We start from the raw sequence: 14,575 nt of genomic DNA, 5'->3' as shown, positions 1-14,575 counted from the left end.
TTTGTTACTAGGCAGGAATATATGTAACAAGCATTGGATGAGCCTATACTTTAATTGTTACAATCTCCACAGACTGCAAACTTACAGAGCACACAGAGTTACAGATGAATGAATCTTATAACAATTTGAACATATTGGCCACTGTTTCTGGACCAACCATTTGGAACAATAGTACACCCTTTCATCAGATCTTTCTAAGGAAAACTGCAGTGTCCAAATGATTGGATTGTTACCAATGTTGTAGCCCACAGCAGCATGAACCACATTGTGCACAATGGACCGTTAAGTAAACGTGAAGATCATTGACATGCAAATCTGATGCATATAAATTAAAAACTTTGCAAAATCAACAGGGGCTGGCACCATACAATTCCTGCCCCATTACCTTTTTTAATATTGCTTATTTTTTTGTGCTTTCCCTGGGACCTTGAAATGTTGTCACTATCTGTAAAGCCCAAATTTCTCCCAATATTATCATCTTCACTATTTGTCGAAAACCAGCCATGGTCACATGGTTACATCACTATGGTCCCTCAATGGCACCACTTCTCCAGTGTATATATTTTTTCTTTATTCGTTCTTGTCACTGACTGGTCAGCATTTATTGCCCATCCCTGAGGGCATTTTAAGAGTAAACCACATTGTTGTGGGTCTGGAGTCACATGTAGGCCAAATCGGGTAAGGATGACAGATTTCCTTCCCTAAAGGACATTAATGAACTAGATAGGTTCTAACAACATGGTTTCAAGGTCATCTTTCAACTTTTTTAAATTCCAGATTTTTACTGAATTCAAATTTCACCAGCTGCCCTGATGGGATTCGAACCAGGGCCCCCAGAACACTACCCTGGGTCTATGGATTATTAACCCAGTGACAATACCACTAAGCCACTGCCTCCCCAATATGAGCACCTGTAGCAGCACCAGCAATCAGCCTTATTCATTACAATGAGAGCCAGCAGAAAATCCTAGAACCCCATTACTTACCCAGGTGCATCACACACATTGTCCCTTATCAGTGCCCACCAAGCTTATTCAGTGATATGAGAGCAGATATGCTGAAGATGGGAGAATCAAATTCAAGGTTATGAGATGATTGGAAGGGTGGGAAGAAACAACAAATGTATTGTATTCTCACAGTGCTTTTGTACTGGAATCCATGCCCCATTCATAGCCAATGGGAAATTGTGGCCTGGTAAAGTACAAAACAAATTAATGACCTGGGGCGAGATTCTCCGACCACCCGCCGGGTCGGAGAATCGCCGGGGGCTGGCGTGAATCCCGCCCCCGCCGGTTGCCGAATTCTCCGGCACCGGAGATTCGGCGGGGGCGGGAATCGCGCCGCACCAGTTGGCGGGCACCCCCCCCCGCGATTCTCCGGCCCGGATGGGCCGAAGTCCCGCAGCTAAAATGCCTGTCCCGCCGGTGTAGATTAAACCACCTACCTTACCGGCAGGACAAGGCGGCGCGGGCGGGCTCCGGGGTCCTGGGGGGGGGCGAGGGGCGATCTGGCCCCGGGGGGTGCCCCCACGGTGGCCTGGCCCGCGATCGGGGCCCACCGATCCGCGGGCGGGCCTGTGCCGTGGGGGCACTCTTTCCCTTCCGCCTTCGCCACGGTCTCCACCATGGCGGAGGCGGAAGAGACTCTCTCCACTGCGCATGCGCGGGAATGCCGTCAGCGGCCGCTGACGCTCCCGCGCATGCGCCGCCCGGAGATGTCATTTCCGCACCAGCTGGCGGGGCACCAAAGGCCTTTTCCGCCAGCTGGCGGGGCGGAAATCCGTCCGCGCCGACCTAGCCCCTTAAGGTTGGGGCTCGGCCCCCAAAGATGCGGAGCATGCCGCACCTTTGGGGCGGCGCGATGCCCGACTGATTTGCATCGTTTTGGGCACCAGTCGTCGGACATCGCGCTGTTTCCGGAGAATTTCGCCCCTGTTATGAAATTTCTCTTTGTCTAAATATTTTTTCCAATTCTCACCATATGCCAACACATATAAAACGCTATGAAACTTATGTTTATGGAAAGAAACATATAAAAATACATTAATTGAGAAATCTTTGCTCAAATTTAACAACATATATTTTCATGAGCATCAGCAACCAAAGCTTATACACCTGTAAACTCGACTGAAGTGGGCCCAGACATTCATTCAGGAAGTCCTGCCCTCATTTCTGACAGATCCAATTATTGCTGGTAGGGCAAAGAGGTGGGGCATGACTCATACACGAGGGGCACCCAAACTCAGCTGGGTCATTTGAACTCAGTGCTGAGTTCAAACAGACCCCATTTCCACTGTAGCAAGGGCCTTATCCCACAGTGTGGGAGTCACAAATCTTTAGAGTACACATAAATGCTCCTGAAGGCAGATAAAGTCTGTAAAACTGTCACACTGTGACGTTATTTAAATCTCAAGTCCTTTAAAAATAAAAACTAACCTGCCTGGATCAATAGGAGATTATTTTTAAAATTCAAGCTTTAAGTTATTGAAATCCTCAGCCGTTTAATTTTTTCTTAAATGCTGCCTGTGTCAGTGAGAGATGTAAATAATCTGGGGCAGGATTCTCCATTGTCTGATGCCGATATGGTAATCGGCGATTGGGAGGGAGAATCCTTTTCGACACCCAAATGGGGGGCGGCGCTGGTTTGAAGCCGGATTTTGAGTCAATGCCCCTCCAAAATGGCGTCATCGTGTCACACACCATTGGAAAGGCGTTGCCGTGTCCTCAGAAGGTCCTCCCCGATGCTCCACCCCCAATGGGCCGAGTTCCCAACCGTGCGGTTGACGTGTGGTCTGACTGTCGGTAACCCAGCATGGCGGCTGCAGACTGTGTCCAGTGCCTCCACCGTCGGCCGGGAGCAGTGCTGCTGGCCGAGGAGGGCTTCCACAAGGGTTGCGGGGACAGGTGGGGGTGGCGAGATGGTGGCCTGTTGGGCCGTATTTGGCCGGTCTGGTCCGCGCATGGCCGCCGCCATGTTGAACAGCACAACCGCTGTAGGTTGTCGCCATGTGCGGCCACGGACCCGTCCATTCTCCGGCCATTTTTGGCGCGGGAGATGGGAGTTTTACCCGGTGCTGTTGCTAGCCCATCATCGGTCCCGGAATCGGTGAGGAGTCGGCGGCGATTTTGCAATCATAAAACGCCCGGGCATTCCTCATTTCAGTCGGCACTTAGCCGCTGAAATGGAGAATCCAGCCCCAGTTCCAGCAACGACAATAGCTATTTGTTGGCAATAATCCAATTGTAAGTCAATATTTATGCATGCCTGTTTTCCATCCTGAGAATTGATAATGGAAAACAGAGAAATGGCAGAGGCATTGAGCAGGTATTTTGTGTCTGTCTTAATTGAAGAAGTCTTAGAAAACTTGCCAAACTAATTGATACTCAAGAGGTGATAGGGAGGAATAAACTTAAAACAATCATGAGCACCAGTAAAAAGGTGCTAGAAAAATGATTAGCCCTAAAGGCTGACAAATAAATAGGATTAGACCTGCATCTTAGGGTCTTAAAATGGAGTGGCACAAATAATAGAGGCACTGGTTATAGTCTTCTGAAATTCTTTAGCTTCTGGAACAGTTCCAGATTTGAAGATAACTAATATAACACCTTGGGCAGGTTTCTCCGACCCCCCGCCGGGTCAGAGAATCCCTGGGGGGTGGCGCGAATCCCGCCCCGATGCCGGCTGCTGTATTCTCCGGCGCGGTTTTTCGGGCGGGGGCTAGATTCACGCCATGCCATCGGGAGCCACTGGCAGTGCCCCCCACCCCCCCCCCCCGGCAATTCTCCAGGCCCCGATGGGCCAAGCGGCCATCCGTTTTTGGCCAGTACCGCCAGCGTGAATCACTCAACTCACGTACCGGCGGGACCTGGCAGGTAAGTCAGCGGGGGTGGTCCTCGGGGGAGGGCGGGGGGATCCATCCCTGGGGATGCCCCCACGGTGGCCTGTCCCACGATCGGGGTGCACCATGGGGGCACTTCTTTCTTCCGCGCCAGGGCTCCGCCATGGCCGGTGCGGAAAAGAGAACACCCCCGCGCATGCACCAAAATACTCCGGCCGGTCTGCGCATGTGTGGAACCACGCCGGCGAAGTCGCGCAGTCCCTTCGGCGCCAGCTGGAGTGGCGCCAACCTCTCCGCCGTCCACCTAGCCCCCAAAAGTGCGGAGAATTCCGCACTTTCGGGGGCTGTTGACGCCGGAGTGGTTGGCGCCGATTCTCCTGCCAGGTGGGGACTTAGTCCCCCAGAAGGGAAAATCCCGCTGCTTAATTCAAGAAAAGAGGCAGGCAGAAAGCAGGAAACTATAGGCCAGTTAGTCTAATTCCTGTATTAGGGAAAGTGCAAAAATCCATTATTAAGGAGGTCATAGCAGAAAATCACAATGCGATCAGGCAGAGCCAACATGGCTTTATGAAAGGGAAATTGTGCTTAACTAATCTATTAGAGTTGTGAGACAAAGTAACATTTAAGGTTGGTAAAGGAGAACCAGTAGATGTACGCTTGGATTTCCAAAAGACAATTGATAAAAAGCCATATCAACGCTTACTGTACCAGAGAAGAGGACACAGTGAGGCAGATAAATTTTACAAAGCTGAAAGGTGACCTGACGAAAGTGGACTGTTTAGAACTACTTCAAGGGAAGTCAGTGACAGATCAGTGGGAGGCACTCAAAAGTGGGATTCTACAAGCACAGTGTTGACATGTCTCCACAAGGCAAAAGAGAAGTACTGCCATGTCTTGAACCCCTGGTTACCTAGAAGCATACATGGTAAGATAAAGCAGAAAAGGAAAGCTTATAACAGTCACAAAAACCTTAAACTGCAGAAAGCCAAGAGGAGTATAGAGAGTACAGGGCTGAAGTAAAAAAGATGATAAGGAAAGCAAAGAGAGGATAGAAAAATATATTGGCAGGTAAAATCAAAGAAAACCCAAAGATGTTTTCCCAGTGCAAGATAGGCAAGAGAATTACTAAGGAAAGTATGAGCCTATCAGAGATGTACGTGGTAACTTATGCGCTGACGCTGAAGATGTGAGCAGAGTTCTCAATGAATATTTTTGGTGTGATCTTGAGCCTGCACTCGCCGTCTGCAGGATCGATGGCATGGGCGGAAAATCTCATGAGAATCAGGAAATGCAATTCTCGCAGAGAGATCACGTTTCACCATCATCTTCTCAAGGAGAATTAGGAATGGGCAATAAATACTGGCCTCGCCAATTACGCCCACATCCTGGAAATGATTTTTTTTTAAACCTAGGCTATTGGGGAATCAAATTGAAGAGTCCTCACTGAGGCACTCAGTGCACAATTGTAACTGCGCAAGAAGGTTTTGTGTGAGTTACAATGTTGCCTACGGAGTCTTACCTCTAAGTATATGGAAAGAAGTATCAATTAGATTTAAATGATGTACAGAAAACAAATTAATATTGGGAAACATAAACAGTATTACGTGAGAGCTGGATAAAATGATCAGCAGAAAAGTGTCTAACACTGATGAAGTTCTGAAGGAATATACTCCAAATTTATAAAATTGAATTTTCAATGTCACTATTTGCCACTTAATGCACTGTTAAAAATTCACTTACTCCTCATAGAGACACCGAAGGTAGGAGCAGGAGGAGACGTTTTGGCCCTTCCAGCGTGCTCCGCCATTTATCCCGATCATGGCTGATCATCCAACTTAATAGCCTAATCCTGCTTTTTCTCCATAGTCTTTGATCCCATTCTCCCCAAGTACTATATCTAGCCTCCTCTTGAATATATTCAATGTTTTAGCATCAATTATTTCCTGCAGTAATGAATTCCACATGCTCATCAGCCTTTGGGTGAAGAAATGCCTTCTCATCTCTGTCCGAAATGGTTTACCCTGAATCCTCAGACTGTGACCCCTGGTTCTAGACATGCCCACCATTGGGAACATCGTCCTTGTCTAGTCCTGTTAGAATTTTATAAGTCTCTATGGGATTCCCCCCTCATTCTTCTGAACTCCAGCGAGAACAATCCTAACCTAGTCAATCTCTCCTCATATGACAGTCCCGCCTTCCCTGGAATCAGTCTGGTCCATCCCTGGAATCAGTCTGTTCATGCAGATGCCTGAAGTTGCTGGTCTATTTACTCCGTAATAAGGGTTAAGAGGGGACTTAATAGAGGCATACAAGTTGATCAGAGGATTAGATAGGGTGGACAGTGAGAGCCTTTTTCCTTGGATGGTGATGGCTAGCACGAGGGGACATAACTTTAAATTGAGGGGAGATAGATATAGGACAGATGTCAGAGGTAGGTTCTTTACTCAGAGAGTAGTAGGGGCGTGGAATGCCCTGCCTGCAACAGTAGTGGACTCACCAACATTAAGGGCATTTAAATGATTCTTGGATAAACATATGGATGATACTGGAATAGTGTAGATGGGCTTTAGAGTGGTTTCACAGGTCGGCGCAACATCGAGGGCCGAAGGGCCTGTACTGCGCTGTAATGTTCTATTGTCTATTGTCTATTAAGATTGCAAAACATTTTGGTCAATATTAGCACTTTCCTACACACAAGTGAGCATCAAGTTGATAAGATTAAAAAAGAAATTGCAGATTGATGTTTTTATTTTGTTTGTTGGATTATATCTGCAGTCAACATTTGTGAGTAAGATTTAAATTCTGAACTATATTTGAATAATTCAATAATTATCTGTGAATTTTTACATTTTTATTCCTCAGGTATAGAGAACGATGAAGAAATCAAGCAGCTGGATGAAGAAATTAAAGAATTAAATGAATCTAATTCCCAGGTGGAAGCAGACATGATCAAGCTTAGAACCCAGGTAGCATGTCTAAAAAATTCAGCGTTGTGTGTATGTCCAGAAAGTCATCCAGCCCTTCTGGTGAAAGGTGCTGTGTATTATATTTAATATAAAACTTATCTAGCAAATAATTAAATCAGGTCCAGTTTTCTGTGCCTCCATCATGAACCCATTCCTCCCCGCCCATCTCCCACAATCTTGGAGTTCCAAATAACCAGAGTCCATAAGTGCACCCCCAACTAATGATATCCAGCCCCTGCCAAAGTGAATTGAAATGGTCTGAAAAAATCATGCACAGACCAGAGGCAGAACTAGGAATCTGGTTAAAAATCTGGCGTCAGTTCCTGCCTACTGCCACTGGTTTGTTGGCAATATTACAATATTATCCATATTACTGATACACCAGAAGTGTATCAGTAATTTGACCTATTTATACACTGACATATGCTGTGGTAACTCCACAGGTTAGTGGACTGAAATGGTCACTGCAAAGTGTGATTGAAACTAGCAACACCTGAACTGCACTGCACTCCACTTCCTGGGTCCAGGACGGAACTCTGCTCCTGGCCGGTTAACCTTCCGATGTTTTGGCAATATGATTAGGAGCATTAGCTTTATAAACTATTGCCCAAGTTTATTTTTTCTAACTGCTCAATAGAGTCAACAAAAGCAACAGAGCCCTTTTTAAACCCAGTATGACTCCGCGCTGGAACTAAACTAATGGGGTGACAAACCGAAGTAATAAGAATTAGGGTCGCTGAAGTGATCACATCAGGTCAGAGCCTGGCCTGAGTGTTATACTGTGGGGTAGTATGTATTAGGGGTCATGTGGGACTGTGAAGCCGTGATGCTATTGGCTGACAGATCCCGGGTCCTAGTTGGCTGTTGACCCCTAGCTCCGCCCTGAAGGCGGAGTATAAGAACCCGGGCTTCTCCCCGCCGCTCCAGTCTGTTGCTGAACTGCGGGGAACAAGTCACGCTTAATAAATTGTAGCGCACAATGACTTACGAGAGAGACGAATAGAGATGAAGTCGATGGGGCTGATCCGCAGGCATTCCGGGGCGATCCTGAGCTCCATAATTTATTAAGCGTGCTTAAAGGACTATGGAGCTCAGGATCGCCCCGGAATGCCTGCGGATCAGCCCCATCGACTTCATCTCTATTCGTCTCTCTCGTAAGTCATTGTGCGCTACATACTGTCACTTTAGTGTTGCTGAAAAGGGGAATCTGCTTCACAGTGACATAAAAGGGACAGCATAACTACATCATCAGTAGTTCAGTGGATTAGCACAAGTGAACACTACTACCATTCCCATTAAATTGTCTCCTTGCATATTTAGTCCCCAAGTCACAATAAAGCTCACTCACAATCATATTGTATTGTTCATGTTGCATACTGTGGAACTATGTGTGATGAAGTGTTGTAGCCAAAACAGGAGTCTCAAAGTACTCTTCAGATTAAATTCTCTATAGTAAATTTCTTGAATATTCTATGATAGAAAACATTTATTCATTTATATTTTCCCTTCTTTAGGTCCCCCACACCATGCATCAATCCCTGGCTGAGAGGGGGGTAGGTGATCTGCTGTCTTTGCCACTTTGTAACAGGCTACTCAGAGCTCTTCCGGAGTGTCCCAGGTTGACTTGCATGATGGCGTTTTAAGTCTGAGCCGGTGGGGAAGCATCTGCTGGCCTTTGCTCTGCAATTCTCACAGTTACCTGGCTGAGATCACCAGATGTGAACCCACTTACTACCACTCAGCAGTTTAGTGAATTACCAAACCTGCACCAAATGCATATTCTTATCAATATTTAGAAAATCTGCTAAAAAGAAGGAAAGGTGGGTTTTTTGAATTTACAAGGAATAAAGAACTTCTCAGTGGTTAGGATAATCTTCAATGTACAAAACTTCCCAGGCCACCAACAAACAATGATGTACATTCACAATTCTCCAACCATCCCTTCCCCAACCAACCCACTCCCCACCCACCCCGCCACTCCCCCTTACTGTATTTCATAGAAAAACAAATGAGTTACTATTTCTGTACAACCTGGGACTGGATGCAGTATTATCAGCCCATCAGCATTGCCAGACAAAGTAGATACATCAAAACATTGGATAATGATGAATGGGATGCTCGAGCTGCCAAATTATCATTGATTAAATTCCACTACTAAACTATCTGAAATTGAAACTCTTCCATTGGACCACTAATTAATAATTAGGCTCCAGCCACAGGCGCGCACGTTAGTACTCTTATGTTGGGAAGCTGATGGCCTGATTTTCACAAAGCTGGCATAGACACAAGCTTTGAAATTACTGTTGGTGATATTAGCAGATCAACATTTAACATGTACGTATGATGTTCCTTTGACTATTATCTTAGCATGGGCATTAATCTTTTTATTGCAAGTGGATTAATGCAACTGATAGAATATTGGACAGAGGAATGTCATAGCGAGGGGTTAATATTGCCAACACTTATTTCCAGGCTATGGAAGAGCAGTTTTTAAATGACCGGTCACTCCACACACGAAAACAAGTCAAGAACTTATGAATTAACCCAAGATTCAATTCACGTTGGCCTACACTGTATAAAAATTAGCATATGAGCATTTAATACATTTACATGCAATTCCTTTATTCACAATTCTAATGAAGGTGTATAATAATTCACAGTAAAGGAATTGTAAAAGAGCATGCAAAGCATTCATACACTAATCTTCAGAATTTCAAGGCCTTTGGCATCTGAATTTGGTATGGAACTTTTCCCTACCTTTCTTTCAGAATTGATATTGTACACGTTACTTTCCAAATTACTTATTCGCACTGCACATTTTACTTTTGGATTTGTAACTATATTTTGGGGGATTAGATAACTGGTATTGGATACTTTCTTTTTACGATTTGTAAGTGGTTTTGTATGCTTTATCCTTACGATTCCTAAATGATAATATGTGCGTTACCTTTAGGATTAGCAATTGGCGTTGTATGCTTTAACTTTTAAAGTTACAAATTGGTGTTGTATGCTTCGTTTTGCAGATCACAACTATGGAAAATAACTTAAAAACGATAGAAGAAGAAAACAAAGCAATTGAACAACAGAATGAGTCCCTTCTGCACGAGTTGGCCAATCTCAGTCAGTCTCTGATCCATAGCTTGGCCAACATCCAATTACCACACATGGTAATGGCTAAAATACAAATATTCATATACATTTATCAAAATTATGGCATGACAGAACTCAATCTTTTTACAGATTATTCAAGTGTGTCTTGCAGCAATATCTTGTCCAATGTGTTTAAATTCAACAAAGCAATACATCCATAAGAATTCTTATATGCCAGAGAAAGAGCCTTTTTCTCAGGGATAATGGGGTGATTTAAACCCCAAACAGGTTTTCGGTGAGACAAGTATGAAATGCTGGGCTGGAGCATTTTAGCCTCCATGCCTCATTTAAATGCCTTCAGGCCACTTCCTGCTTTTGGTAAGAAGTGGGCAAGACTGACTGACCGACAGACAGCATGGGAAGATCTGGCAGCAAGGTAAAGAGCTGGTGCAGGATATTTTGGGAAGTTTTCAAGGGTTGAAGAGGGGTAACCAGGTATCGGAGACCACAATTTACCTTGTGCGCCTCCTGGTGTCATAAATGAAAGTTTTGCACTCCCCGTGGAATGCTTCAGTCCGCAGACCTGCCTCATCTGATGGGAAAGCCATAGGGTATCTGCAATCAGGTTGCAGCAGAAGTGCAACTGGGATTATTTTAATGCAATAGGAGCCTAATCTCCATAAATTAATGTGCCCCCCCACCTGTTTTTGCCCAGAGAACACTTCAGGTTAAAATTGAAAATGGTTGGCGCAGTGGTTAGCACTGATGCCTCATGGCGCCAAGGACCCAGGTTCAATCCCGGCCCCGGGTCACTGTCTGTGTGAAGTTTGCACATTCATCCCGTGTCTGCAAGGGTCTCACCCACACAACCCAAAAAAGATGTGCAGGGTAGGTGAATTGGCCACGCTAAATTGACCCTTAATTGGAAAAAAACAATTGGGTACGCTAGATATATTTCTAAAAACTGAAAATGGTATGAAAGGGTCAAGTTGCCCGCAGGTAAGTAACCTGCTCATTAGTAACGGTCATGGTTTCATAACGGATTCATTCAAATGTCTCTGAGCAGAAAAACAACTGGGGCGGGATTCTCCCCTACCCGGCGGGGCGGGGGGTCCCGGTACGATGGAGTGGCGGAAACCACTCCGGCATCGGGCCGCCCCAAAGGTGCGGAAGTCTCCGCACCTTTAGGGCCAAACTCTCACCTTGAGGGGCTAGGCCCGCGCCGGAGCGGTTTCCACTCCGCTGGCTGGCAGGAAAGGCCTTTGGCGCCATGCCAGCCGGGGCCGAAAGGTCGTCGCCGGGCGACGCGGGTCCATGCATGCGCGGGAGCATCAGCGACTGCTGACGTCATCCCCGCGCATGCGCAGGGGAGGGGGTCTCTTCCGTCTCCGCCATAGTGAAGACCATGGCGAAGGCGGAAGAAAAAGAGTGCCCCCACGGCCCAGGCCCGCCCGCGGATCGGTGGGCCCCGATCGCGGGCCAGGCCACCGTGGGGGCACCCCCCAGGGCCAGATCACCCCGCGCCTCCCCCAGGACCATGAAGCCCAACCGCGCCGCCTTGTCCCGCCGTTCAAAAGATGGTTTAATCCACGCTGGCGGGACAGGCATTCCAGCAGCGGGACTTCGGCCCATCGCGGGGTTCCCGCCCCCGCCGAATCTCTGGTGGCGGAAACTTCGGGACACGGCGGGGGCAGGATTCACGCCAGCCCCCGGCGATTCTCTGACCCGTCGGGGGGTCGGAGAATCCCGCCCCTGATTGTAATTATTTTGATGCACCATTCATGTCTTTGTCGTGCCTTTTCTCTGTGGCTACAGATGTCAGCTAGAACTTTCTGGCCATTCACACCGGCAAGATCTTCCGTTCCTGCTGATGGTACGCCACCGCCACAAACCTCACAGCGGCAAGGAGTGCACTCAAAGGGAAACCCTGTTGACAATGGCGGGACTGGACGATCCAGCAGCCGCCCAATAGAGGGCCCCTTCCTGCCTCCGTGTGTTTTGCGGCAGATTGCGCGGTAACTCCTGCCCACCTTCTTGGTTACTGCTACATTTTCCCTGACTTGGAGGCTTGCATTTCATTTGGCTCGGTGTTATTCATGCTAGGGCTGATCCTCCCCTACCTAACTGGAAAAGATCCCAGAGGTCACAAAGGACTTCAAAGAAGACAATGGGACTGTAGAGACCTACACAAGTAGGGACATATAATCAGATAGAAATGTTTAAAAATGTAAATTCCATTTAAACTTTCACCCAAATGCTGTTGCAAAATTTATTGGGTATACCAAAATAAGAAAAACGTTGGTTCAGAATGTACTTTCTGTCACTTAATTCTGGTCACCTGCGTTCAGGTTTTTAAGGGTTAAGATTGAGTCTGTGCCACATCCTTCCAGCCATAATGGCTACCGTTGTAATCGTGTGAATCTGCAGTCCCAACAAAGATCATGGCTGATAGGTAGTACATATTGGGAATGCCCAACAACATATGGAAGTGCACAACTGACGAGTGAATATGCATGTCCACCAGGCGCGTGTTCCCTGACAAAGCATGGGTTCAGAAAATAACCAAAGGTATGACACTAAAGGCTAAAATAGGGCCAACTGGATTTTTAACACAATCATTTCCAAAGGTCGGCACTGACCAATGCATAAACATTCAAACATATGAATTATGGGCAGGAGCCATTCGAGCTTGCCTGCATCATTCAATAATGCTATAATCTGCTTGTGGCCTCAACTCCACATCGGCCTACCTCCGATAACCTATATAAAAAATGGAGTCATGAAAACCTGAATGTGTCTCAGCTCACTGGGAGTGGCATTTGGCTGCTGCCACCTTGGGTAGAGTGCTCCTTCTGAGACCAGAAAAATATCCACTATCCTGCTGCCACCCCAGGTGAGGCTTGCCTTTGGAACTGCCTGTCATATGCCCAAAACTAAAATTGTGTCCTATGGAATTTAAGAGTGCAGGAGTGGGCATGTGGAAATATACTGGAGCAAAATGTCAACTCTGCAGTAGAACAGCGCTTCCTCAATTGAAACATTAAACACATTTGAAAACCAGTAAGGCATGCACATCAATATCACTTTGTGCAGTGCACATAAGTGTCCAGAGAAACCAGAAATATCAAAGACAATCTTTAGCAGCAAAATTTAAGATGTGAGTCCAAAATTAGCCATGTCCACAGCAAAAATAACTCCTGCCTGAGGGGTGAAAATGGAACAATAAGAAAAAAATAAACATCTTCGACATAACACTAACATTTGCCAATCTATAAGAGGTATAGTTGAACTGGACAAGCATCAAGATCCCAAGTGTGCTTATTTCAATTGGTGCTCAGAATGTAATGGTCTTAAAGGACATCATTTAAACAAATATACAATTAAGATAAGGCCCACACATTTCACTAACACAGCCTCATTTTGAGCCCCAAAATATCCCATTGGAATAACAGGTATTATTTATTTTAGTGACTAAATATCTGGGACGGGATTCTCCGTCCTGCCAGCTGGCCAATGGGGTTTCCCATTGTGCGCACCCATGCCATCGGGAAATCCCCTGGTGTGGGGGTACTGCCGTTGCAATGGAGAATCCCACCAATGAATGGAGAATCCAGCCTCTGAGGTTTTTTGATATTGAACCATCACTATATATTTAATAAAATGTGAAAATATTACTTTCAATTTTTATTAATTATTAATTTTGAAGTAATTAATTTATTAGTGATTAGCATTAGAAGTCTTATCTGTTGGCATGTGAGGCCGTGGATGGATATCATGCGAAGGAGGAGTACTGACCAGAATGAACAAATGTAGGATGTGGATTCAGATGTGAGATCAGGGGCGTCATTCTCCGACCCCCCGCCGGGTCGGAGAATGGCCGTTGGCCGCCGTGAATCCCGCCCCCGCCCCCGCCGAAGTCTCCGAAGGGAGAAAAGACGGCGGGGCGTTAATGGCGCCGCTGCCGCGGAGAATGTCACGGGTCTGCGCAAGGCAGCCGATTTTCGGCCTGCCGATATTCTCCCTTCCGGATGGGCCGAAGTCCCGTCGACGTGATGACCGTTCACGTCGACGTCAATCAAACCTCCTTTTCATCGGCGTGACCCGGTGCTCCAGGCTCACGCCGACCAGCGAGGAGGTGAGTGACGGCCTGGGGGGTTGGCTCTGGGCAGGAAATGGCGTGGCCGCAGACTGATTGCGTGAGTAGAGGTGTGTCTCGGCTTGTGTGTGTGTGCGGCGGGGGGGGGGGGGGGGGGGGTGGTTAGAGTAGGCTGGGCTCCGGGGGAGTGCTGGGAGGGGGTCCGTGCCGGGGTGGAGGTTGGGGGTTGTGGAGGGGGTCCGTGCCGGGGTGGAGGTTGGGGGGGGTCCGTGCTGGGGTGGAGGTTGGGGGTTGGGGAGGGGGTCTGTGCCGGGGTGGAGGTTGGGGAGGGGGTCCGTGTCGGGGTGGAGGTTGGGGGGGGTCCGTGTCGGGGTGGAGGTTGGGGAGGGGGTCCGTGCCGGTGTGGAGGTTGGGGGGGGGGTCCGTGCTGGGGTGGAGGTTGGGGGTTGGGGAGGGGGTCCGTGCCGGGGTGGAGGTGGGGAGGGGGTCCGTGTCGGGGTGGAGGTTGGGGGGGGGGTCCGTGCTGGGGTGGAGGTTGGGGAGGGGGTCCATGCCGGGGTGGAGGTTGGGGAGGGGGTCCGTGCC

The 14,575-nt window shown here is 47.5% G+C and overlaps 1 protein-coding gene across 11 annotated transcripts in view; it reads left to right on the top strand.

The window, feature by feature from the left end:
- LOC140410506 (myelin transcription factor 1-like protein) overlaps positions 1-14,575 on the top strand; it is a 676,895-nt gene that overhangs the window by 648,496 nt on the left and 13,824 nt on the right. For 9 of the 11 annotated variants that reach the window (XM_072498671.1, XM_072498674.1, XM_072498670.1 and 6 more), the window contains 3 exons: positions 6,701-6,804; positions 8,319-8,357; positions 9,828-9,971. In XM_072498671.1, the coding sequence (XP_072354772.1) occupies positions 6,701-6,804; positions 8,319-8,357; positions 9,828-9,971 (287 nt within the window). The remainder of the gene's footprint in view (positions 1-6,700; positions 6,805-8,318; positions 8,358-9,827; positions 9,972-14,575) is intronic. The other 2 variants (XM_072498676.1, XM_072498677.1) reach the window with 1 other exon arrangement.

The sequence above is a fragment of the Scyliorhinus torazame genome, chromosome 4, assembly GCF_047496885.1.
Source record: "Scyliorhinus torazame isolate Kashiwa2021f chromosome 4, sScyTor2.1, whole genome shotgun sequence".
Classification (NCBI taxonomy): Eukaryota; Metazoa; Chordata; class Chondrichthyes; order Carcharhiniformes; family Scyliorhinidae; genus Scyliorhinus; species Scyliorhinus torazame.
This window is presented reverse-complemented; position numbering and strand designations above follow the sequence as displayed.